Source organism: Mugil cephalus, chromosome 4 (genome assembly GCF_022458985.1).
Source record: "Mugil cephalus isolate CIBA_MC_2020 chromosome 4, CIBA_Mcephalus_1.1, whole genome shotgun sequence".
Lineage (NCBI taxonomy): Eukaryota > Metazoa > Chordata > Actinopteri > Mugiliformes > Mugilidae > Mugil > Mugil cephalus.
The window spans coordinates 8,050,251-8,077,036 of NC_061773.1; the positions used below are offsets into that span (position 1 = coordinate 8,050,251).

Below are 26,786 nucleotides of genomic sequence, written 5' to 3' on the forward strand. Positions count from 1 at the left end.
GAGCCCCCCTCGCCCACCCCCACCCACCCACAGCAACAACATCTGATGGATCAGACAGAGAAGACCGTTTCCATAGATACAAAATAATTTCATAGTAAAAATTATAGCTCAACAGGTTTTACAGAATTAGAAATAACACAACTAAGGCTTGAAAGCCAATTGCATTCAATAATTTCATCCATACATAAAATACATGAATATATATCATGTTTTTAACAGAGCATTCATTCCACAAACAGAAAAACTAAACAAAACAAACAAAAAAAAAATCAAATCTTAAAGGCACAACATGGCATATAGGGTTTTCAGTGTGCCTCTTGTTGGGTCCACTCTTTCTCACAGTTTTTTTTTTCTGCAAATGTCAGAGACTAAAATATGTTACAGACAATAATCAGATGTCAATCTGTTTTTGGATAAAGCTGATTAAAAAGAGATAGCACCTTCACCCAGATGCCAAAACAGAAAATGACTATCCGTGAATAGTTTTGCGTGTGAGCATTCAAGCATTTGTGCGTGTTCGCGGAGGTACTGAAGCACGTACACACTGCTGCTGCTGCCTATGATAGTTGTAACGCAACGTGTAGATAAGCTGCACATGAAAAACGCATATTCCACTGTGTCGGACTTGGTGTAAGATATTCACAGTGATGCATGTCTCCTTAAGGCACATGAAGAAGCATGTCAATAAGAAAGTCCCCGCTCTTTCTGCTAGTCATAGATGCTCTTCGTGTTTGGTGCAATAGGTGGCAGTTTCATATTTGCATTGGCAGTCTACTCATAACACAATGTCCAGGCTCAGCAGAGGATAAATGACTGTTATTCACCACAAGTTGTCACCCTGTCTAGACAAGATCGAACACTCACAATCTCTATTTTTTTTCACTTGATTTCTCTTTTCTCGTTCTTCCCCATCACTTTCTTAATTTCAGTCATCGCTTAATCACAACTCATGATTTCATTTTCAAAAAAATCGCTTCATTTGATCTTTCTTTTACACTTCTTCGCACTTTTCTGTACTCGTCCTCTGCTCCGGTGGATTTCTAATACAAGTCCTTCATGATCTCCTGCAGCAGTGGGTGTAAGCACATGTCCACCTCGGTCTTCTTCAGCAGCTGGATGAGGTGGACGTGATTGGTGACTATCTGACGCAGGTCCGTCATCTTCTGGAGCAGCTTGGCGAACAGCTGCAGAGAGTCTGGGTGGTTAAGTTTCAGCTGCAGCTCCAGAGAGTGAAGCACCGTCTCCTGGAGCTTCTCGATGGGCTTCACGTTCAGCAGGCCCGGACGGTCTGGACGAACACAGAGACACAGAGAGAGAAGACGATATATCAGTCTGAACCTGACACTGTCAATAAAAAGTGACGGGGGAAAAAAGTAAACAATATAGCAGAGACAGGTGGAAAAGGAAGACGATTTAAATAATTAAAATTGCAGTGAGAAGAGCAAATAGCTCAACACAAACACCTGAACTAAGCTTATTATGAGTCTGAGTCACTTATCTTTGCCTTGACCACCAATCTTAGCCATTGAAGTTAATTATTGACTTAGATGTTTGATTTAATCCTCAGTATGTTTAAGGTCAGGTTTTTATGAACACACTAAAGAACAACTCGTGAGGATGATGTCAAAAATAAGAGCAAAGGAAGTCGGTTTGGTTTGTTCAGACACCGGCATGAAGACTTTACTGTGAAGTTATTAGAGAGAAGACGAACCTCTGCGCCGCCTCCTCTTACCAGTATTTTTCATTTTACCATAAATGATCAATAATGGTGTAGAAACGTGAATAAGGAGCGAGCTGAGTAATTCTCAGTCACGCATGTGGTTATCTGTGAAACCTCACCTGCCTTTCTTTTCCTCACTGTTAAAAATGAGTCAGATTTCTTTCACCAATGTGCCACTTTGCTTTTACTAAATCTCACAACACATGGTGAAGCTGTTGTTTACTGATGCCACATGAAAGCTCTTCAGTTCCTTCTGGTTCTGCTCTACTTTATTCTCCACTAACATCCAGAGCCTTATACCGAAGTGTAAAGTGGGTCATGGCTGGCCATAGACAGAGTGTAGTGATGTGATCATTAACAGCCGGTGACTTGCATCATTTTATGTTCACAGTGATTTGAATCACGTCATTCGTGCCGATTAAATCTGTTCTACCTACACAACCTCGAACGAGCAGTTCATGAATAATTGTTTTGCTTTCTGTTATTATATGTAATTATTTTATAAATTTAGATTTTTTTCTGGCAAATGTGTTTAATGTGTTCATTTGTTTTTTTTTTGTTAGTTTTTTTAAATAGTTTATTTCTATTCCTTTCAATATGAAGCTCTGAGGAGACAGGAAGTGGTGAGTGTAGCTCTGGATAGAAACCAAAGTGTAGTGAGTGAAGTGAGTAGAATTGACTTAGCGGTAGTGGTTTTATCAGGGTGTGCGACTACACTTTGTCGTACAACACAGCAAAACTAGCTTCTTACACGTTGCCACCCTGGCACACAACAGAGTGGCATCAGTCAGTGTGATCTACGACAAAGACCGAGAACAGAACTCACCTCCACTGAGGATGATAACAGCCAGAAACAACGCCATGTCGCTGTCGTCCAGCTCCAGCGTGTTAAACTTGACGGAGAACTCAAACTTTGGTTCCATCATTTGACAGAAAGGTTTCCTGAGGCTCTTGATAAACTCCCGCGTCATAAAAATCTGTCCATAGGAGATCAGGGTCCCGTCTTTGTTCATCAGAGGTGCCATCATGATGATCAGGACCTCAATCACACCGTACTTCAGCAAAGTTACCTGGAGAAAGGACAAAGTAAAGGGTTCATGTAAAGACCTCTAAAAATGAACGTGTCAGTATCAACATCTGGAGCTGCAAATAATTATGATTATCATAAAATTCAACAAATTATTGATAAAGTCATGAATTATGTCAAAATATAAATAAAAAAAAAATATGGAAATCCCCAAAGAGCTTGAGTTGACTTATTTAGACAACTTGTTTTGTCCCAAACCCAAACGTGTTACATTTTTGTGTTATTTTTGATGACAAAATGATTTAACCACTTATGTGGAGATCAGATGAACTGATGTGACTCACCTGATCATTGAGATCGAGGTCGACGAATCCGGGGATACTCTTGGCGAACTCCGTCACTTCCCTCACTCCTTCCGCTGAACGCGACTGGCAGCTTTGGAAGAAGCGCAGCTCCACGGTGTCTGTTGGTGCCTGTCCGACGAGGCTCGTCATTCCCAGAACACCACAGTCCGAACCTGGGTGACCTCCGCCGATCCCTGAAACTGCGCGAGAGGAGAAACATTTTAGATGGAGATAATGTAGCGACAACACAGAGAAGCAAATTTTGAAACCCGTTTTAGCAAATAATTTCTGCGACTTGGAGACAACGTGCAACACAAAAATGATGGCTCATTGAGCATCAAGATCTCAAGGATTTATTTAACGAATCATTGCGTGAAAATGGAAATACTGTATTGGAATTTCACTGTATCAAGAGACTATGATACAGACCACAAAAGTACAATTTAACACAGTAATGTAACACAACTGACCTCCGTGTCCAGTTGTGATGGAGGACATCTGCTGCTGGTGGTCCAACATGGGAATTTGCCTGCAATTAATGAACTGCTCTCCTTCCATCAGAGACTTCATGTCATGGATGACGAACGGCTGGAAGTGGTAGAAGGTTGGTGGAGATCGGAAAATGATGAGAGAAAGAAGAGGAAAAGACAAGGGAGAAAAAAAAAAGAAACAGTGTTAGCTCGTCGTAGGTCTTCTGAGGACATGTGTGCTACAGATCTAATCACATACGCCGTCTGTGCACTCAGGTCATGGCTCATTCATCAGGCCGAGAGCAAACACCTCATATGTATGACAGGCAAAGAAAAAACAGGCATGCTGAGGCAGACAAAAACAGCACGTAAATGGAGATTAACTGACTTAGCATGCTCTTTAGTAAAACATGGGCAACGACATGCACTGGCCTGAAATATGAATGCTACTATTCATACACTTAAATCTTCCTTTTTCATAGTGGTAGGATGACCGATGAACCGTCTAACAGGGAATTAAAGCGAGCGATTCTCAAACGAATTTCCTGTGTGAGTGGATGAAATAAAGTGAGGCCAGAGCGAGCATGTGTTCTTAGAGAGTGTTTATCTATGAATGTTTATATTTGTTTTGTCCATTTGTATATATAGCGATGCAATTGTGTAACATCTGAATGAGCATATCTTGTAATGAAAGGCTGAATTTGTTCAACACCACTTGACTTCAATCGAGACCGTCAGCTTTGCTGCTATGACCAGATGCTGCGTAAGAGACATCAGATATGACAATCCATTTCATCTATTTGTGCTTATGCGTTACCTCAGCATCAGTCACAAGTGTACCATCAATACTGCAAATGCGACACAGGCCTGCTTGAACTGAGGTAGCGTGCTGTTTGTATGGCCAAAATACAGATGAAAGTGTATCCTGTTTGAAAATGTCACACAAAGCTGAGTAACTGTTGCCCTGTCGACATTTTACACATGAGGTGGTTCATTTGAAAATGAAGGCACGGTGCTGCGTTAACAGGTTGGGGTCGTTTTCCAAAAATAAAACCGTATCTGAATAAGACTGAACCCATCTGTCAAAAGTACAGGACTTCTTCAGAAAGATGAAAGATATTATATTATATTATATTCAAAAATATATTGATAGATGAGTTGATTCACGCACGTACAGTTAGGTCGATATATATTTGGAAAGTGACACACGTTTTGTCATTTTAGTTGTTTACCAAACACGTCCGAGATACAGTTGTATAGTCAATACGGGTTTAAAGTGCAGACTCTCGGCTGTAATCTGTTGTCAGTAGGTTGGAGGAAGGGTTTAGTTATTGCATCTCTTTAATATGTACCCACCTCTTTTTCAAGGGACCAAAAGTAATTAGACAACTGACTCAAAAGCTATTTAATGGGCTGCATGGACTATTCCCTCATTAATCATTCACCATTTAAGTAGTAAGTAAAAGATCAGGAGCTGATTCCAGGTATGGCGTTTGGATTCTGTGAACGCACAAAATGTGGTCAAAAGAAATCTCAATGATCTCAAAGTACAACAAACCATCCTTAGGTTGAACAAAAAATAAGAAATCCGTCAGAGGGATGGCTAATGTGGTACCAAGCACAGTCCAAATCACGAAGATTGTGTCAGTGTCCAAATATTGATGGGCCTAAGTGTGTCCATCAAGTTTTACTAATGAAATATCCATTCATAGGGATGGTGTGTCTGGAGTTCCAGCACAGTAAAACATTAACTCATATCAAGGCCTTGTATGTTAAAACTACGCAAATATTCAACAGAGGCTAAAATCATTCACTTCCAGTCTGTTTTAGGAGTTTCACTGTGGTTTAGTAAATAACCCGGGACTCCCTCAAACAAGCGGACGATTCAGTGTCATTTGGCTGCTATCACTGTCACCGCCAGTCACAACACGCAGACGAAAGAGATGCACAACAACCTTCAACTTAACAGACTCAACCAAGAGACAAACAGAGGGCGGTTTAATAACAGTCACTCTCAGTTTATTTTATATGTATTAACTGACTTTGTTAGTTGAAGTTAAGTTGATAAGATTAGCTGTATGAGAGTCATTAAAACATAAAACATATGAAGAGATAAGGTGATCAGACTCTCTTCCTCCTAAAAACTAACCTGTCATCATGACATCAGTCGTCCTCAACACAAATCGGGGTGATTAGTAGAAAATATTTACAGACTTAATATTTCATAGCCTCAAGTAGAAAAACCCACAACTAGATGGTTTCTCATATAATCAAAATGATTATTTTTCCTCAAACATACAGTATTTTCTACATTTCACTTAGAGTAGCACTGCTGAAGCCATTACTGTGTGGAAGAGTGCTGAGAAGCCACGTCATCCTGTTACACAGCTTGACCATTGTAATCTGAGATGAAACAGCCGAGGCTCATAGAAACCAGTTGATCCACTGATGAAGCAACAGCCTGAAAAGACCTCACGTGAACATGAACGTGGACCTGATGAGGAAAACGCTGGTCGAATTCACTTGGTTTGAAGCGTTCCTACAAATTTAGTAACTTACGGTTTTAAACTCCGAGTTGAAATTAAGACAATAAGCTACTCAACAAATCTTTAGGGATTACATCTGATGTCTGGTAGAGAATGAGATTGTGTTGATTTTGTGTGATTTTGACTGTTTGGTCAGTAATTGATGATGTTGATGTCGATTATATTTATGTATAAGTGTATAACATGTGATGTGTATCTTGCTATATTTGTATAATAAAAAAAAAAAAACTTGCAGAAAAACACATTTTGATGGTACATCCCTGTCATGGTGCATAAAAAGCCGACGGGATGGAACAACTGGTTGAGTAGCTCAGAGAGGGAGATGATATGGTTGATATCTTCCTGGAATTCAGATAACTGAGGCCGAATGCACACGGCACAACTCTCTTATCAATTGGTCGCCACTGCCTATGAACTGCTGAGTGAACGTTCGAGTGTTCATTTAACAATAGGGCTAGATTTTCTTTTCATTATTGAATGGCTGACTGACTGGTTCAATGATTAATTGGTTACACTTGATCTTTAGGGATGGGATGTTTTCTGTGCAATAAAGGAGAGAGGTGTTCTTCAGTGTAAACCGCCTCAAAAAAATCTCCCAAAATGTACACACAGACACAGAGACACACACAAACAAAGCAAACAAAACAAAACAAATAGAATTAAGGGAGTACAACGTACCATGTTGTCTCCGGTCTTCCCAGAGAGGATGGCCCTGGCCTTGGCCTTGGTGAGGGGGAAGTATTTCAGATAGGCCTCGTACAGATGCCGAGCCAGAGCCCTCAGATCTGCTGCCTCTGGGTGCATGTGCTCCATGTCAGATGAAAACTCCGCCAGCAGTTTCTCCTTCTCTGCTTGGGGCATTCGGCCAAAGCGAATGGCTGGGAAAGGAAACATAAAACACGCATTAGGGTATTCGGTTGTAACATCTCTTATTTTGAAAACATACCCCAAAGAAAACTTTGTACTGGCAAAACATAGTGGAGATATAGTGGAATAGTACGTCTAATAAATATTCTTACAGAAGATCCTGCAGCTCAAGGTTTTTAAGCTTACTTGTTATTGTGATGTCGAATGCATAAATACGTGATTCATTTATATTCTGCCATTGGTGCACGCTTTCCTCTGGTGAAATTTTTTGGCCGCCTGCGACTGCCAGCAAGCTTGTTTAATTTCTTTATCACATCTCTAATGTTTGAACAGTGATCAATGGATCGGCAGAGCAGCTAATGTCCACAGAATGACCTGCTATCTACAGCAAACAAACACAGTATTACCAAATACATTAGCAAAAAAAAAAAGAAGAATTAATTACATTAAAATAACAGCTGAACTTAAATTTGAAATGACTCCTTTTGGACCAAAACTATATTTTACATCCTCATCAGGAACTAAAAGCTAGCTAACAAGTTTTAGTTGTTGGTGTATACACAAACATATTTAAAATTCCCTGTACTCCACGGAGTCACGCTGCTCATGCCATCGTTCAGTCAAAGACAAATTCCACTGTCAACAGAACATAACTAATGGCCCTGCTGTGATTTTATGAGGTGTGCCTCATGGAGCAATTACAACATCTTATTCATTTTGATGAAGTGTTGGTAATGATGCTTTCACAGCTCACAAAAAAACATCTTCTGCTCCTCCTCTTCGTGACAGCTGCTAAAGGAAATACAGCCCTTTACATTCTTCTACTTTTTTAATTTCTTTTCATGAATAATTAATTACATACTTTCTATCCTATAAAGGTTCTATTACTAAAGTTGCCTAATCAAAAGTAAAAAAAGTTGAAACTGCAGTGTCATGCTCTCTGTGATGAGAATGAAGTGTAATTTGATGCCAGCGTGTGAAACCCTTCTGTTCTGTTAGTGGAAGTCATTAATTATCCCCGGCCCCCATTCAAACCTGCACTCTGTATTTACTGCAGCGTGTATGTGGTTGTGTAATCCCGACTATGTGAAGATTGCACACCTTAAGCAAATGAATACAAACTTAGATGACCTAACCGGGCAAGGAGCCTGCAACGATGACACAGCAGACTGCAGAACTCAACTGATCCCTGTGTGCTCAGATGTCAATCATTGATAAAATTAAAACACACACAGAACAGATTTCCAAAAAACACCGGCTGCACCTTAAGAAATAGTAGTGATATGAGGGAAAGTGGAGGCAATGAGGGAGAGGCGGACAAAGAGAGAAAAGCAGAGAGATAAAGTGTCAGGAGACCTGAAACAAACTAATCATAGTGGAGGCTAATAGAGTAAATGTGTGGTTTGCACGCTGTCAGTTCTCAGATTAAATTAGACCTCACTCATTCAGAAACCACTCTTCTCTATTTTCTCGTTTTATGTCACGGTCTTTGGCTAAAATTGTTGATTTTTTTAACTCACTGTTTACCGACTTGATACGATGTTCACAGGTGAGCGTGCATATCAGAGCAAAAACCAAACCGCAAGGTCAAAAGACGTGCGAGCAGAGCTCAGAATCTGGATTGTTTTAAGGCGCAGAGAGCGAATGCTACAATACAATCTGCTGCACTGAATGAACCCGCGGAGCACAGCGGCCTCCATAATCGGAGAAGGAAACTCTCTGGTCTGATGAAACCAAGAGAAAACTATTTGACCTCAACACTAGGCATCGTGGTTTTTTTTTTTAAAAAGTGCACTATTATGTGCATAGACACTGATGATGATCAAGTGTACACTAGTTAGAGGCCTCTAAAACAAAAATACATTTCATCACTGAAAAAATGAAATGATTGTGTCTTAGGTGTGAGCATAAAAATAAACTAAATGTTTCATCAGTAGAAGAAATTTCCTGTTAGTTATAGATAATCATTGTAGTTACTTTTTCTTCAAATGAAAATAGCAACATGTAAATGACAGCGCAACTGTTTGGAAAAATACAAGGAGTGGAGGAGGTGAAGGAGGGATGCTGCTTGATTAAAGTGAGAGAACCTGTCCGGTCTTATTTGCGTTCTGCAAATTTCTTGCCTCGGCATGCAAGTACATTTCAGCACCAAATTGCTGCATGACCAAGGCAATCCGGTGCAGTCACGCATGAGAGCATTCACTTCTGTCACGCTTTCCTGTGTCTCTCACTAACTCAAACTGAGGCATGTGCAGATGACAGCTTTAATTTATCAGACTAAACACGTGCTGTTGAAAACAAACAGAAAAAAACAGTGTTCTTGTTTTTGCAGTGGACATCACACACTTTTTTTTTCCAGTCTTTCAGCGCAGGCTAAGAAGTAGCATGCGTATGCGGTTGTTGGGTTTCTCAGACATTATTAAATTTCCTGAATCCCAGGGTTAAAGAGCTGTAAGTTGTCCCACCCTAACAGGTGCAACAAAACCAGCAGGAGAGTCAGGGAGACGTCAGTCAAGCACAACCTGTGTGTGCTCTTTCAGTTATAACACACCTGGGGAGGTGGAGCCAGCGCGAGTTGATGCGCCTCAGTGGGCAACAAAAGCTGACAAAACAAAACCTTTCTGCAACCAAACAGTGATGGGCGAGGGAAAAGATTTTATTGTTCTCTGCGCATTGTAAATCTGTCTCTGAGATGATAAAGTGTCATGAACGTCTTTTAACTTGCATTTCACTGATTTCAAAACCACAAGATAGCGACAGATCGTCACATGAAGAGGACAAAGCTGAAACAAGTTCAAATATATTATCTGTGGTACATGAACGTAGTCAGTTGCAACCCACGTTTTTTTACAACAATAACAGTGTCTAAAGCTGACAATACACAGTATTAAACAGTATTTTTAAATATTTCTTAGGGAACCTCTGATTAAAAATATTTTTTTCTCTCCAAAATGTCCTTGTATTTAAAAGAGGGATCGACTTCCAAAACCACATAAAGGATCATTCTGTCAAAGCACAGACTAAGCACACTTATATATTGGACTTCTATCCAGAAGACTGAGATTGTGTCTGCTTACTCAACTTTCCTACTGAGCTCATTTGTACAGTTACTTTCAGTCACCGTTTGGTTGGTGTTTGGTTTAGGACACTTCAGTTGTTTCGGTATAGAAAAAGATCTTGGGTCGGGTGAAAAGAGAACCATTCACAACGTGACCACAGGTTACACAGCAAACTGGTAACCTCTGCAAGAAACTTCTAGTCCCAACAGCCAGAAAAATTTACATGCACTTTATTCACACGGCTGCAGATGGATGGCGAGCTACGCAAACACTGGCTGGCTTAAAAACTTCATGCTACTTGTCTGGTGAATTGCGGTTCCCATTTAGCCAACACCAGGCATTTACAACACTGCTGCATGAACCAGAAGGGAAACATATGGACCAATTGTGATGTCAACAAATACAACAAAAGTGGTCAACTCGTGACGGGTGTCGTAATGTACACAATAAGCATGCAGTTTGTGTAATAGAAACTGCAATCCACAACCTGTTGTTAAAACAGGCCGCACACGTAACAGAGTGAAACTCAAACGCACAACTAAGGACAGCTATCTGTATTTGTCGCTTTAGTCGTGCCACTATAAGCCCTGGGGAGTAAAAGCTAGCTCAACCACAATTTCGTCTTGAAATCGAATGCTTTAAGGGTGGCAGCTACACTTCACGGGTAGTGGGAACTGAAACATGACCCGAGGGTTGCGATACAGACCCAAGACCACAGAAGAAGCAACTGGCAACAAATGAGGCAGTGGTGTAGATTTCTGCATAGACTACTACCGCACCTCAAAGACTAAATTGGTAGCAGTGTGGTGAAAATGTAGCTGCTGTTCTCAGAGGGCATCAGAGGCAGTAGAGTTGATCTGTGAAGAAGCACTTCCTGGACCACAATTTCAAAGAAAAATGAGCCTTTTACCGACACACATTTATTTTAAGTGAGCCTAAATGGGGGAGTATCATTCCTGTCTGAACAGGAGGCTAGGTAGTGAAAACAACTGAATGAAGCTTTGGCCTCCGTTAATGTTGTGTAAAAATGCGCACGTGACTCCGTCTTGTTAGAATACACCACACACATTGTATTTGTAAACTGAGTTGTGCACCATCCGTCTTACCGTTGTGTGACATGCCGACGTTGAGGCACTTCTGGAAGCGACAGTATTGGCATTTGTTGCGGGACTTCTTGTGAATGCGACAGTGGAGATCGCAGTGATCGTACACCAACTTTAACCTGATTGTGCGCCTGAAGAAACCCTGCGAGAGAGACAGAGACCCACAGTTACTATAGAAAAATGTCAGCGCACACCTTCTTTTTTGGTCGTCCTGTTGTGCTAATTCTGGAAATGGTTTTGAGATTTCTACAGGTAAATTTGGAAAGGTGTGCCTTGTAAATACAGAACACTGCAGGTCATAGGTGACACACTCAAGGGTACATATGCGGTGGTACAGGAGAAAGAAAAAATGAAATGGCGAGAGGTTATGTTCAGATCAGATTATTGTTACCAGTAAAACAATTACCAGAATTTTTATACTGGCATTTTAATTATTAATTATTAATCGTACTGAAGTAGTCTGGGTGGATATATGCTTTGATGTTTTCAACCTTAGGACCAAAGAAGCCATAAGACTTGTGTTTACTTCAACATTTAACTATGCAGTCACGGTCAAACTCATAACACACACTCCTACACATAGTCGTATGCTTGGTGATGGCTCCAGTGTTTGTCTATGCAAAGTGTAAAATCAATACTTAAAGAAAAATGCAAGTTCTTTTTTTCCCCTTCGAAAGATTCACATCTGGACTCTATGTTCGTGTGTTTGGCATCGGCATTCCTATGATCCCACAGATGTTCCCTTTTTTAATCGTAGGCTATTTAAAGAAAAAGGAAGTTAAAGGGGGTCAAGACTCCACCTCAATAAAGAATGTTTTCTGTTTTGAAACAATTAAGTGTTTGCCTGCTTGGCTGACCCCCTCTTCTGGTGAGTCTCCCCTGAGACTTCACTAGAACAATAACTGCTGTACCTTCATAACTGCTTCATTCAGCCCCTGAAGGTACAGTACGGCTTATTCTAAGGGGACAGAAAAACAGAAACCCCTGCTGAACCACAACGGTGTCAAAGAGGTACTGTTTGAACTCTGTGGTAGTGGTGGGGGCCGTAGTTAGTGGTCTTGTAGCATTTTACTCTATTGCGTTGTAAGTCACATTCTGAGTGACGTAATGAAAATTAAACTGAGTCCAATACAGAAACACACACAATGAAAAGCCACAAGAAAGTCTAATGCAGCTGAGTCAATGCACAAGTTGAAATTGTAGCAAAATGCTGAAAATGTCAAAGAACTAAACAGGTTTGTTGTTTTACCAACTGAAAACTAGTGACAACCTTGGGCGGTATGTGGTTCAGACCCTGCTCATTCATACCAAACATGTAAACCTTATCATCATGAACAAATATTTTTGATTTAACAGAATGATTCATTTCGTCTTTGTGTACTTGACATGGCGAAGAAACCATTTTAAACATTCAAGGGAAAAAGGCAAATCATAAATCCGGTTCCTGTTCCCAATTTAAAAAAAAAAAAATGAAATGTATTTTTCAACATCTTCACAGTCCCAGGCTGGACATCCTCCTGAGACCAAGATCGTTAATGTACTTCTTACACAACATACAAAGTCCCCGTTCCTCAGAGTATGATGAAACACGATGAAATAAAACCAGAGACAGGACAGACAGAACACCGGAGAGAAAAGCGAAGCCTGTGTTGGACCTTGAGCTGTATGAGTCCAAGCTGGGCACAAGAAGAGCTTGTGAGTCTTTTCTACCATGCATACACTAGCCATTGTTAGAATTGTACAGAACTCACCAATTAACAAAAGCCGATTATACTTAAAGATCAGGAACTATTGGACTCAAGGAGAATCAGGGAAGGGAAACAGAACAACATTGGATCTTAAAGTAACAGACTATGTAAGTTCAGTGCCTATGACTGTATGGTTACATTATGAACCACTTCTTATCTATCTTAAAAGACTCGATGCCACTTTGTGCCTTTCTGTGTCAATATAAAAAAGTCACATCTGCAACTGATGAAGCAAAACTTTTTCTTGTTATAAGTGTCGTTGGTGAGGAACGACACCAAATCTTAAAGGTAGATTTCACTTAACCGTGAGACTTTGCCTATAACTCAAATCAAAGCTGTCCGGTTCATTTGCACTGACAAATAATATGAATTAAAGTAGGCGAAGTCAGAGTCTAATTAAATTTAAATGGGTATGAAAAATTAATACATTGAAATAAATCCATATAAAACAAACTTGAGAGTTAGCCAGTAAAAGACAAGAAAATGTTATTAACAATCAATCAAACTTTATTTATGTAGCACTTTCCAACCAAAAAAGCAGCCCAAAGTGCTTCACACAAATAAAAGTATAAAACATTACAACAAGAAACAAGATCAAGAAACCGCTACCACATGTCTTCACATACAAACACATATAAACACACTCACACATACAAGTGCACACATACAAACACACACGCACGCACACTACACATACACAGGCACACTCCACACCAACATACACTTTATATTGAGCTTTAAAATAAATAATAAATAAATAAAAAAAACAATTATGCAGTGTGTAACTTATTTTGATGGAATGTCAGACTGTAAAGCAAGATTATTTATAAGATATCAGAGTCTGTTAAGAAGATGACTTGATGAGGAACCAAAACTGTGGGGTGGATGTGCCTGACACTTAGTAATATGCTACCTATATTGCATAGAGAAAAAGTTACATCATACTTCTACGTGGCCAATCAGTGCACAAAATAATGGCATCAAAGTAAATTTATCTATTATAATATTCACATTTTTCTAAATTGCAGATGACTGTATTTTTTTTTTTAACTCAGAATACTTAAGATCGCCACGGTAATCCGGTAAGAAAACTTTCACAACTGTGAAAACTTCTTAGAATCAAACCAAAAAAATGAATACGTAGTACTGGAGCTTATTCTGAAAATTCATCATGTGTCTGGAGAACAATGTCACAGTTTATAGCTCATCTTCCTATAATGCGTCAATATTTCAAAGAAAATGGAAATATGTCTGAAACTTCCCCCACACTCTATTAGTTATTTATACTCTATACAGACAGACAGACAGACAGAGTTTAAGGGGCTGGCAGTATGAGTGTAGAAGCACACGCCTATGTTGAGCCCTCGCAGAGTGGAAAATGTATGGGGCTTGTGGTTAGAGTGACAGACATCAAATACACGAAAATGCACACTCGTCTCCATGCATTACAGAATTATTTATTCCACCAACATGTTTCGCCTAACGGTGACACATGGTGACAGAAAAAGGAAGAGTGGCAGAGAAACAAAACTTCGCGATTCGCAGTAGAAAATTGCTACACCCATTGCCATTTCCTGAAACACGGCTAAGGTGGTATGACTGCCGATTTTTTGCTTCATCTCGAGCAAAACTTTTTGAGAGACGCAGTTATTCCATTCTCCACTAATGTGCAGCATAATGCGCCCGCTGATCAAAAATTGCCCTTTTAAATATATTAAATGTAAATATTTCATTAACTGGGATAATTGTGAGAAGTCTGCTCTAGACGGTTTGTCATTTACATAATTTTTAAAGCAAAACACCAAATATAGTGTAAGTTAGTAACAGCCTCCGTTGGGGCTTGTCTTCGCCTTTTGTGATAGTAAACTGAGCAATTCGAGGAGACGCATATTGATCTTCACTTGTGTGATCTGTCAGTCCTACCTTACATCCCTCACAGGCATGGACGCCATAGTGAAACCCTGAGGCTTTGTCTCCACACACGCGGCACTCGATGTTCAGTGCTGCTGCCGACGCATCGTCCTGGAGCTTGGAGAACACAGGACTGTCGGAGTACTGTGGAGGCGACTCCGGCTCCAGCTTGATTGAATCTGACAGAAGAACGTCATCAGTCATGTAGGATGTACAGAAATACAGAAAGATAAAAGGCTAAAGTTTTAATAAGCTACTTCAAATTTGCTCAATGTGGCTATTCTGGCGTCTTATCGTGGTGAACTTCAGTTTCAGCAGTTTCCCACTAACCCCTTTTTGCAAATAATATCAGGCCCATTTTGCATCTAAGCAGGAGAAAAATTGTTGTTTTATCTTTATGAACCCATCCGACAGACTTCACTTACTGTGTGTGTCCAGGTCTGTCCTGTAGCTATGCATGTTTGTGTAGTCCATGTTGGTCAGGTGTTCTTCCCTCTGTGGCGGGCTGATGTCATAGGCCATACCAGCGGAAGAGATGGAGGACACAAGTGGGGGAGACAGGGAGGAAGGGATGGAGGAGGAGGAAATGGAGGCGTAGTCTAACGTGGACAAATGTTTCATGTCGAGGGAGTGGGAGCTGTCGTCCAGCTCTGGCAGGTCCACTGTGTTCAGACTGAATCCAACAGGCCACGCTAGGAGCTGCTGGGTGTCCACCATGTCTGTTGTGAAGACAAATGAAGCGAGGATACGTTAGCCGATGGAATATCAGTGTGGAGCCTTGATAAAAGAAAACAATACCAGAAGAACAGATGAGGAGGGGCAGAACAAGAGGATACGAGGAAAATAAAATATGGCAATGAAAACTTGCATGCAGGATTTCACCTATTAATGACAAATAAGTTTGCCCAGAAAGTTCAAACCATCTGGGCATTTACACGCTCTCCCACGCAAACACCACGAGGAGTGCTGGTCCTCCAACTCATTCCTGCAGTCTGTTTGTTATCTAGTAAACACGGAGACAGACAGTGTCACAGGGAGAACAAGACGAACTCTGGCACTGAGGAACGTCTCTTCTGCTCAAAACACTGCCTTCCTCTGTAGCTGTTTGGGTGTCTCACTGTGTGATTACCCAACCAAAGGACGCAGAAAGCAGGCCAAGGATATAGGACCTTAGGTTTTGGAGTGGAACAGACTGCACCTCGTGAGTGTTGAAATTAAGGGCATTGAAATTAATGGCTCTCTATCAGGTTTTAGGGATTTTATTTATTTCCTGAAGGCTTCACTTTGGTCAGCGTTATTAAAGGATACAGCTGGTGATTATGTGTATTTTTCTTACTGATAACAGATCTCATGGAACGACCAAAGACAACAACATTTCTCAACACTTTCACACTGCCTTCTGTGGCTCTCAGTTAAAGTCAATCTCATCTCCTACTACCACTTATCCTCCCTAGGGTTGCGGGGGTTGCTGGAGTCCTTCCCAGCCGTCATTGGGTGAGAGGAGGGATACACCCTGGACAGGTCGCCAGTCTGTTGCACAGAGACAAGCAACCATTCACATTCACACTCGTGCTCACACCTAGGGTCAATTTAGAATCACCAATCAACCTAAAAAGAGTGTCTTTGGAGGGTGGGAAGGAAACCGACGTACCCAGGGGGAAACCCACGTGACTCCCATCCACTGACTCTGCCTCTAACCCAGAGCTTCTCGCTGGAAGGAATCACTGCTAAGAAATTAAGTATTAAGTGGCCACAGAGCCACTGTGCTGCCCCAAAGTCAATATATGTAAAGAAATTATTAATAAAATAAAAATTGCTCTCTGTCTATATATATACACAATATTGACTCAGAATAAATCACAGCATTCAAAGTTTGCTGGAAGATATCAGCCTTTACTGTGGTGTGTGGTTAAAGGAGCTCCATGACACATAGGTTTTATCAAACTTTGAGAACATGTTAATAGGATAAATGAATTGCTTGCTGTGATCTTTTGTATAATTTCAAGACATTTTCCTGTATGAAAAGTCTGTGAAAAGCCCTGGGCACAGATGTGTACAACACATCTAGTTGTTGACACAAGTAATTAAAGGCTCTCCAGTCATTCCAATATCTAACACAGATGGTCAGGCATTGGAGGAGAGAAGTCAGCAGAGACGATCAAAGTCCAGTAATCTAGACTGCAGCCCACATGAAAGCAAACTATACACAAGGCTATATAAGAGTTTTAAGGGTAAATAACACTGAAGATTTCTTTTTAATAGTTCTGGTCAGTCATAAGTTTTAACAACAAAGCTGCCAAAAAGAAGAATATGATCTAGCACATGACTAAACGTGTCTGCTGTGTGGAAGTAATTTTATGTGGAAAGTTAAGTCAGTCAGAATGAAATGTGGATGTTACTTGAAGAGGTCATCACTCAATACAAAGACAAAAAAAAAAAAAAAAAACTAACAAAAACAAACCGAATACGCCGAGTACACTTAGGCAAACGCAGCAACAAATGCTGAATGCTACTTTAATGCTACTGTTTCTAGATACAGAGCTTAGTTTATGGCATTGGGTTATCAGCCCATTTCTAGTAGAAACAGATTTTTCTTGTCTGTTTGGGCTTCTTGAGCCAAGGGGCGCTACCCTCTCCCCGCTAAATTAGCTTTCATAGTGGTGGTTAGCAGTGATGCCTTTACAGCGAGAAAGTTCAGAATTCGAGTCCGTGGTGTACCACGCCTCTTCCCCAATGACAGTTGGGATAGGCTCCAGCCCCACCGTGGCCCTCAGAAGATGAGAATGAGTGCTATTACAGTCACATGGTGCATGTGTGATTTAGGAGATCACAAGTAAGACAAGGAATGCCTTTATGAGCCTGCAGGGGAGGACACTTATGTTTATTTAAGGTCAGATCGTAATCGGCTTGACCGACAATATGTATTAAAAGCTCAGTATCCAATCAGTTTTTGCAACAGCTAAACAACAGTTTGAATAATCGATAGTGTTAAGGGTTTGAACTGAAGCACCTGGCCTGCCAAACAACTTGGTGGCCAACACTGAATCCCAAAATAAACCCCCGCTAATCAACTGCTAGCACGGAAAAAAAAAAAAATGTAAAAAAGAATGCAATGAATTATGTAACGTACAAAACTAAAATAGCAATACTCAGGTGGCACAGTAGCACCAGGTACAACACAGGCTTAAAATAGCTCCAAATTACTCGGCAAAACATCCCCATGGAACAAACATTATCCTTTCTCAACTACATATTGTTTCCTTTTGCTTGTTTGGAATGTGTTGGCAGGGTGTCCACTTAAAATTCACATGTGGCATTGTTCCTCAACAAGCGAGAAAAAGAGTGTGTGTCCACAGGCCGGGGCTTCCACAGCCATGGAAGCTGCTGACTATTAATAACCAGAGAAACCTGGTTATTTTTCCATTTTGTTGGCCGGTTTCCAACCGAGCCAAAGCTAAAATAGATGGAGCGACTTGTGTCCCGGTTGGCATCAAGTGATCATATGGAGACACAAATCTAGTGGGAGAGAGATGAGAGAGGAGGGGTGAGGGAGATAAAGTGAGAGGGGTTATGGAGAGCGAGTCCCCGGACCACTCAAACAGCACCCTGGGGACTCTAAGAAAAACCTCCTATCTTATGAAATGCATGTTCTGTATTCAACTTGCAGGGAAAAAAGGAAGGCGGTTGCAGCGTGGCAGTTTACCCATGGTGCTTAAATCATGTCATAATCGAAGGTGAAAACAAGCTTTTACTGTAATTTCTGTCCTTCGGGTGTTCGTGGAAACAGCAATGCAGAATGCACTGTAGTCAACAAGTTTGTGACTGTAAGTGTTGTGTGGAAAAGCAACAAGCAGACAATACAAAAGGTGACAGATGATTAGTAAGGAATATGCAGTGACTCTCGCATTTGCAAACGTGTGCATGTGAGCACGTGCGTAACAGTTGCACTGGTGTCTCCTACCAGTTCTCAGATTTGTACATGTCAGAACTTGAATTCCAGGTAAGAGTACAGTGCGTAGGAGTATTTTCTATTGGCTATTGCCTCAGTAGTGACATAATAACAAAGGGCCAACGGCAAACTGGCAGGCAGGTCTGGCAAGCTGCTGTTGGAAACTCAGTTTCTGTATGTGTGTGCATCACCCCCTTTATGTAAAACATTTTATTTTAAATCGCACATTTCTAGTAAGTTGGGGGATAAATGAGTGAAGTACAAGCTGCCACTGAAGCCGTATTATTACATGAAATTCTAATATCATAATGTTAACTTTAAGATGTTGTTCTTGCAGCCTGAAAGCAGCAGCTATTGGAAAAGAGGTAAAACCAAGAGGTCAAAAGGAGAAATGTGAAATCTTTCCTTCAGGGACAGAGTTGCAAAACGAATGTAGAACTTTTTCACGTTCGTATTTCTTCACAGCGGCAGTCATTCGGTCCCAAAGCGGAGTGAAGCAAATGCTGGGGATCAGGTTACTGCACAGAAAGTGGCTAAAGTCCCTTTTGTACGTTGACAGTGAAGCTTTAATGAATGAAATTAATGCGCTTGTAATTACTTTAATAATAAAAATAAGGAAACCGCCCATCCAGCAGTTAGAAAATGTTGTGATTTATCATTATTTATTCTAAGGCCTCTGACACTCCTACGCCGAAGGAGCCATTCATCAGTCAGGCAACGAAAATGCACATGGTAAAAATGAATTAAGGACACGACTTGGCTAGTTGGCTAGTATATTTAGTCACACGAGAAACAAAATGCAGAACCTGCCCTGCTGCATTCATGGCATGAACACTATTACCTTCTCTGTTTGAATAAAAACAATGCACCTTCTCCATTAACAAGAACTGCACCACTAACATCGGACCAGATCACAATCTCTCATTTAAAAGCACTGCTGGCAACATATTGTGTTTCCTGAATGTGTTTTTTGTTAGAAAAGAATTAGGTTTAGAAACTAACATTTAGATGGAACATATAGCAAGTAAAAAAAAAAAAAAAAAAGGTCTTGATGGTTGAATACAAGTAGCTCATTAGCACTAAGTAGACAGTGAAAGCAGTCAAAAAGAAACATGTTTCCTCTAGAAGAGTTGCATACATAATCAATTTAGCTCAGTCTGACACTCTGACAGTTTTCTTGCCGTTGCTTTTATAAGATCCTGAAGATAAAGTGACATGTTGCAGAGAAGAAGGCATAGCTTATCTTCTTTTTTTTTTTGCACAGTAAGTCATTTATATTGTTCTGTAATCATGAATGTTTATGTGTGACAGAGAGAAAGAAAGAGAGAGAAAGAGGGAGTCAGTGCACAGAGCGCTGTGACTTCCTGACCTCTTCATGTAAAACAGCATGTGGTTCAGTGTCAGTGACTAAAACAAAGATATGCCCGCCTTCACGTCTGTCTCACAGTCCCCACAATTTCTTTGAAAAAGATTAGCGTGCTTCATTTTTGCCCGGCTAGTCCTGCATAAGAAAGCTATGGAACACTGGAAAATGCATAGTAATAACACCGTCAGCAAAAGCAGACTGTGTGAAGACGCTCAAATCCCCCCCAAAAATATAAAAGGCTGAATGCAGCTTCACTGCAAAAAGCCATCCTACTTCACTCTTCAGGAAATTGCCACTTCTTTTTTTTTAACTCTAGCGGTGTGAAGCCACAATGGGCAGAATTACCTGTAAGGGCCTTCCCCCTCTGCACCTGAATGATCAAACGAGACAGCAATGGAAAACCAAGTACAACCAAAGTGTCAGGCAGAGGTCTGGACTGCCCTCTTGACAGAAACGAGAGTCTCCGGTTGTCTGAAAACCCACTTACTTGGTTAGTACTGAATTGACTCAAGAAAATTCATCAAAGCTTGGCACAGGGGGAGGATAGAAACCACAATCTTTGTCTGCTTGGCACAACTGTGACTAAAACAGCACCCAGACAACCTCTCTCAGATTTCAATGTGATTTCTTGTCTAATTTTTGTGTTTCAACTTCCAAAGTTAGGACACAGATAAACATCTGGTCAAGCTGAGGTCACACTGAGTGGGAGGCAAGAATTTTACGTACGGGCACAAATGAAATAACACGAGCTCCCCTTCTAAAAAACACAACCATGGCGTCATTTAAGACATATTCACAGGTTTTAAGTGCACAACTGGATATCACAATAACATGTCTAATCGTAATTGAAGCCTCATGTCTTTAGCACAATCTACACACAAAACGTACAAGAGAAAGTCAAAAAGACCGAAGAATATCTCGACGCCTCACATGACCTAGTTAAATCTTCTTCTTCTCAATCTCTTTTGGGGGAAAAAAATGAAAAACCTTTTCAACTGCATGTTTTCGAGCTTACTGATGCTACTCAATATCACATTAATCTTGAACACAAACCAAAGCAGGCTTATGTGGGAGATAAACCGTCTGGGAGAATGCATACTGCATACGACACAAAACTGGTTGACCTGCACTATCTGACAGGATCTAGCACGGATGTCTGCTCTCAACTGAGTGACAGTGAAGTGAACTGACCAGACGCTATATGTAAAAATGTATTCACCGAAGCTATCTGATCACAATCATCGGAAGTGGGCTAGTCTTTGAACTTACTGTACCTATCACATTTAAAGAACAAAACAAACAACAAAACAAAACACACATGGTATCGGACAGACCACTCACCCTGATTCTCCTGTTACACTTCAGTGTTTAGTGTCAGTGTTAGTGGCTAGAGAAGAGACTGGTGTGTGTGTGTGTGTGTGTGTGTGTGTGTGTGTGTGTGTGTATGCGCGTGCATTTGTGCGCGCGTGTTTTTCCTCAGGAAGTGATGACCAATAGAAAGGGAACTACACACACACACGCACACATTTTCTCTCTGACAGAGTCTGGGCTCAGCAGAAGTTCAGTCAGCGAACTATCATGTGGTCTGTGTGTGTGTTTGTGTGTGCATGTATCTTTCATTCTCACTTTTCATGTGCGCATATCTCAGCAGCACTCTACAGTAACATCTATATAGGTGTACATGTGCTGAATTGTGTTTGCTTCTATAAATGCATTCTCCTATTATATACATATGTATTATATACGTATATACACAGACACTCTCTATATATAAGTGTCCAGTGTGTGTGTGTGTGTGTGTGTGTGTGTGTGTGTGTGTGTGTGTGTGTGTGTGTGTGTGTGTGTGTGGTGGTAGACATCAGATGCAGATGATTTCCTGTTGCTTCACTCTGACAGGCAACTCATCATGCCTCTCTTTAGTTGCACTTCTTCTCTACCTCCGCTCAGTCACTCAGCGTCGATGTGACAGCGGTGACGCATTCACTTCTCCTCATGTAATATCCGACCTTAACACAATACTAGCATGTTCTCTGATTTACTGTTAGAAACTTTTTTAAACATGAAGTACTAGCCTAACTGGTAAAAACTCTCCTTAAGTTCAATGATCAACTTTATTATTCTTATGTTAGTTGAAGAATTTTTTATTATTTTCAATTCAGCCATAGTTGATGTCGTACAGTACAATCTGCGTCTATAGCACGTCGCAAAGCAAACACTAAAAACATCTGCTTTGTGTTATTTTGTGTTTTATCTACAGTCTGCTGACATTCTCTTTAGTTGGTAAGTTTAACGGTTATTTTTAACCGAATTAACCGAAACAGTGACGTTGAGCAATGTTTAGAGTGCCTTTTAAAATCCAAATAAATGAAAGACAGCACAGGATCAAGCAGCTCTACGCACACCTGCTCGATTCTGTCTCGCTTTAAACGCGCTCGGATTCTGCTAAGCACACGTTCCAAAGCCAAACAAAAGAGAAGTGGTTACGTCTTATGTACTGTGGCGAGATGAACTCTCTTATTCACAGATTTGCGCACATAATGCGACTACACTGTGATGGACGAGAAATTATGAAGCACAATTTACCCTGACAAACAAATGTCGTCCTGAAAAGAAGACTTTAACAAAAAAACAACAACGTGACTTGATAATCGAGGCACAAGTGGGAAAGACGTACTGAGCAATCCAGAGAGTCTCAGCTTCTATATTACCAGCAAACACTGACTCACAACTGTGTTATGTTGTCAGGGTCATGGGTGGTCAGGTAGGGTAAAATGGTTTCACATTAGCTGTCACTACACCCTCATACCATGTGACAAAAATAAGTCTTTTCAACAATGCAGAGGCATGTGGAGAAGGCAGAGATGAATGTTTTCTAAGTCATTTATACACTGAATGACTAAAACAAAGAAAAGTTTTTATGTGATACTGAAGTTGATCAACATAGTGCAGATTCAGATGCAGCATTTGTACCATTACATGAAATGTAAGTCTTGTTTTGAGTAGAGCTGATAACGCAGATTTATCCGTCGTCATGATTAATCTTATTAAATATTTTGACGCAATCAACCCATCTACAGAGTAGGACTGACTCTGAACGTCTCTGGCAACGCATTATTAACAGTTTATCCAGGTAGAGTGACAGGCCGACTGTTCCACCTTGTTTTTTTTGTATTCAAATTTCCCATGGAGAGTGACAAGCTGCTGTTAAACATCTTCCACCTTTTGGTTCTGCTGCCTGTCACTACTGGTTCAACTGCACATTTTGTTCATGCGCGATGGTCATTCTGCTGCAGATGGCTTAATTGCATTAAAATTTTTTAATCAAATCAATCATGATGATCGATTAATCAGTGTTAACACATTCATTTTGACAGCTCGGGTTTTGAGTCATTTCAAGGCCATGCACATGTTGCAATAACAGCTCGCACAAGGTGGCTGCCCACAACGTGATAAATCTACCAGCCTGGAAAAGATACAGTACTGTAACATGTGAAGGCATAAGCCTCAGGTACAAGTTGAAAGAGTGTCTACAAACCTCAGGAGTGGAGGAAAACTGTGAAAGATTACTCATCAGATAAAATCATACAGTTGTTTTTCCATCTATAAAGAGGTTAGGATTCTCTGTCTTTGTACTTCAAGTTATACATTTTTTCGTGCGTGTATTGTGTGTGTTGAAACTAAAATGAGTTCAAAGCCAAAAACATAAAAACGGATTTCAGACGGTCACAGCGAACAACGTCGCACTGGCACTTTCATATGTAAACACAGACACGTCCATGGACTCTATTGCTGCTCTTCACATATTCTGCGACCTCCCTTTGCGTGACTGTTCTCCCCCAGCCACCAATTCAACAGACTGAAAACGCGCTCAGCTAAACTAAAAGGAAAAGGTTACAATTTTATGCAAATATCCTCAGATGCAGTCCAAATGACAGCCAGTCGCTACAAACACTTTCAGAAAACAGATGGCACGAGGAAATGATCTACTGTGAGCACAAAGTAGTGCAAAACACGGTAGATGTCTGAAATGCTGTCCAGTCCGAGCAGAATATGTAAATGCTGTGTGAATGCTGTGTTGTGCGCAGCGTAACACAGCATTCACACAGCATTTAGATTCGTAAGATGTCACATGTCGCCAGCTACCTTCTATCTGCATGTGAGAAAGTACTTTGAGACATCACCTCTTCGCATAAGCCTTACCTGAAAGGTTTTCTCCTATCTGTCTAACCGAGTTGCATCTTGTTTTCTGGTGAGCTCGCACAAGTGTGATATCAGAGGCTAGAAAAGACAAAGATGACACCTGTACCGAGCCTTTATGAGTCTATACGGCGACACCACGTTGATTAAAACGTATGCTATATTTACAGAGGTGACCTTAGAAGGAGTATATTTCAAGATATGTGCCATGTCATTGTGCTGCTGAGAGTTAGATGAGAGGACAAAGCAAGAACTACATCTAGCAGACAATTAGTTTAATTTAGCATAAAAACAGGAAATTGAGAAACAGCCGTCTGTCTCTGTCTAAAAATAGAAAAATGCACTTGTGTTTTTAAACACCAAAGGGCAGTATTAAATCTTCTGGTAAAAACAAAAACAAAACAGAAAAAAAAAAAAACAACAACATGTTTTATTCACAGTGTCATACAATTTATATACTATAAATACATACTATAGCAGCATAAGCTCTTCCATAGCACAATGCACTCGTCAGTATTTTTCTTGCCATTTTCTGGTCGTTTTGTTTCTATTATTTCTCACGGTTGTACATGACGCCAATGTTTAACTTGAGGTCATAAATTCCAAAATCCTAATGACGACCACAGTCAAGAGGCTCGGACTGGAACAGAGCAGGTTACACTCATCATACTTCTACGGATGCACTGAGCAGTCATCACATCATCAGTAAAAGTATAGGTAACATACACTCAGCAATAAAGTGGGCTTCACCTTGAACCTAATTGTCAGTAATAATGCTAAATATTTCATCTCACATAGTTCCAACAGTTTTCACGCGGAAAATACCAAACCCGTCCATTGCCCACTCCCATTCAGATTGCCACATTCACACATACAGATACACACAGCAACGGCACGGCAAACCCTTTCATGTCAACCAACACACACATTTAAGGGACATGCACACATTTTACTTAACCAATACTTACCCATTTCAAAGTTAGCACGCACAAGTGTGCGGAAAAGAGAAAGTCAGAGAGAGAGAGAGAGCCTGCATACTGTTGTATCATATATGTTCTCTGTGTGTGTGTGTGTGTGCTACATATGTTGCTCTCTGGGAATCTGGAGTTTTCACAATAATCTGAGGACATGAACTTTCCCCCATTTTCTTTAAATAGTTATGAGTTAATGGTTGATGAGTCCCCCGAGTCTTGAGAGCTTCCTCACTGGATAAGGGGAAGGAGTGGTGCATGCTGTCAAGGCCTCACACACTCACAGAAGGTCACACATACACACATGCCAACACATGTATGTGGCACGGCGTTAACACTGAAAGACATATGTGTGGGGATATATGCGCACACAACAAACATAGCTGAGGCACTCCTTCAATTTATCAGAAGAGAACAAAGTCAAACTCTATCAATCTTTGTTCCGAACACTGTCATACGCTGCAAAAGAACAAGAACAAGGATGATAGAAAAAGACACATTTACAAGTTATTTCGCAGATAATGACTGCTCTGTGTGCTTAAGATGCAGGCAGTGGACGTTAGCACAGGATTTATAGTCAAGCTGGTGTTTTGACAGACACAGGGTGGGAGTGAGAGGAGGGCAATGCGGTAGTAGGAAAGGGGAGAGGTACAATGTGGAAAGGTTCATGCCCTGTTCTTCGAAGTGGAGAGGAAAAGACGGGGGTGTGCTGCTGCTGTTGAGCTGGACAATAACAAAGCAGCCCATGACGTGACTCTCATTCACAGAATGTACCGTAAATACGTGTGCCGGGAAAGGTGTACGCAGAAAAAACGGATCTTGAATTGTCTGTGAAGTTGAAGGGAGGTTTATGAAGGGTCAGAGTCGGCTCGACAATTGACTGCCGGCCAACCCTCTCTCTGGGATTTTTTAATCAAAACTGATCAGGTCTTTCTCCACTGGTTGGTCTTGTATCAACGTGGCCGTAGTGGAGCAAGCCAAGCAGAAAAACAAGGTTATTTGAGAAGAAAATAAAGAGTGGATCTTAAATGTTCCCTCATCATATGGTGAGAGGATCAACAAACTTTCAACTGAAGGAAGAAAAACAAAAGTTATTTTTTATGTCCATTTTTCACATAGGAACTAAATAAATCATCCATGGGTGAAAATGCAGTTTCCCCCCATGGTTTAGACTTCAGTATAGGTCTAACTCCACCAAATGGGTCTGCACAATTAATTTGGTTTGTGATTGTGATCTCAATTTACTTTTTCTGTCACATTTTCAATCACACTAGTAATCACATTAGTAGAGACATCTGGTGCATGAGAGTGAGCGCTCTCTTTCGTTGGTAAGCCCCATAGAACTTCATGACAATCTAAACAGAGGAAGACAGGCAAGAGCTTAAAAAACAAGATGTGTGTCACGATAAAATAAAAAGCAAAACAAGTTTAGACAGATTATAATATGCAGCAGCTGACTTAGAAACTGTCACAGTCATTCATGTTTTACTACTATTTCAGATTCAAAA

General features: G+C 40.6%; 1 protein-coding gene across 2 annotated transcripts in view; it reads right to left on the reverse strand.

The window, feature by feature from the left end:
• pparg (peroxisome proliferator-activated receptor gamma) overlaps window positions 1-26,786 on the reverse strand; it is a 32,541-nt gene continuing 5,755 nt past the window's right edge. For both annotated transcript variants that reach the window (XM_047583092.1, XM_047583091.1), the window contains exons 2-9: window positions 15,221-15,514; window positions 14,808-14,974; window positions 11,140-11,278; window positions 6,786-6,985; window positions 3,562-3,679; window positions 3,092-3,291; window positions 2,547-2,790; window positions 1-1,288 (exon numbers count right to left, since the gene is read on the reverse strand). In XM_047583092.1, coding sequence (XP_047439048.1) covers window positions 1,041-1,288; window positions 2,547-2,790; window positions 3,092-3,291; window positions 3,562-3,679; window positions 6,786-6,985; window positions 11,140-11,278; window positions 14,808-14,974; window positions 15,221-15,512 — 1,608 coding nt within the window. In that variant the 5' untranslated portion in view covers window positions 15,513-15,514 and the 3' untranslated portion in view covers window positions 1-1,040. The remainder of the gene's footprint in view (window positions 1,289-2,546; window positions 2,791-3,091; window positions 3,292-3,561; window positions 3,680-6,785; window positions 6,986-11,139; window positions 11,279-14,807; window positions 14,975-15,220; window positions 15,515-26,786) is intronic.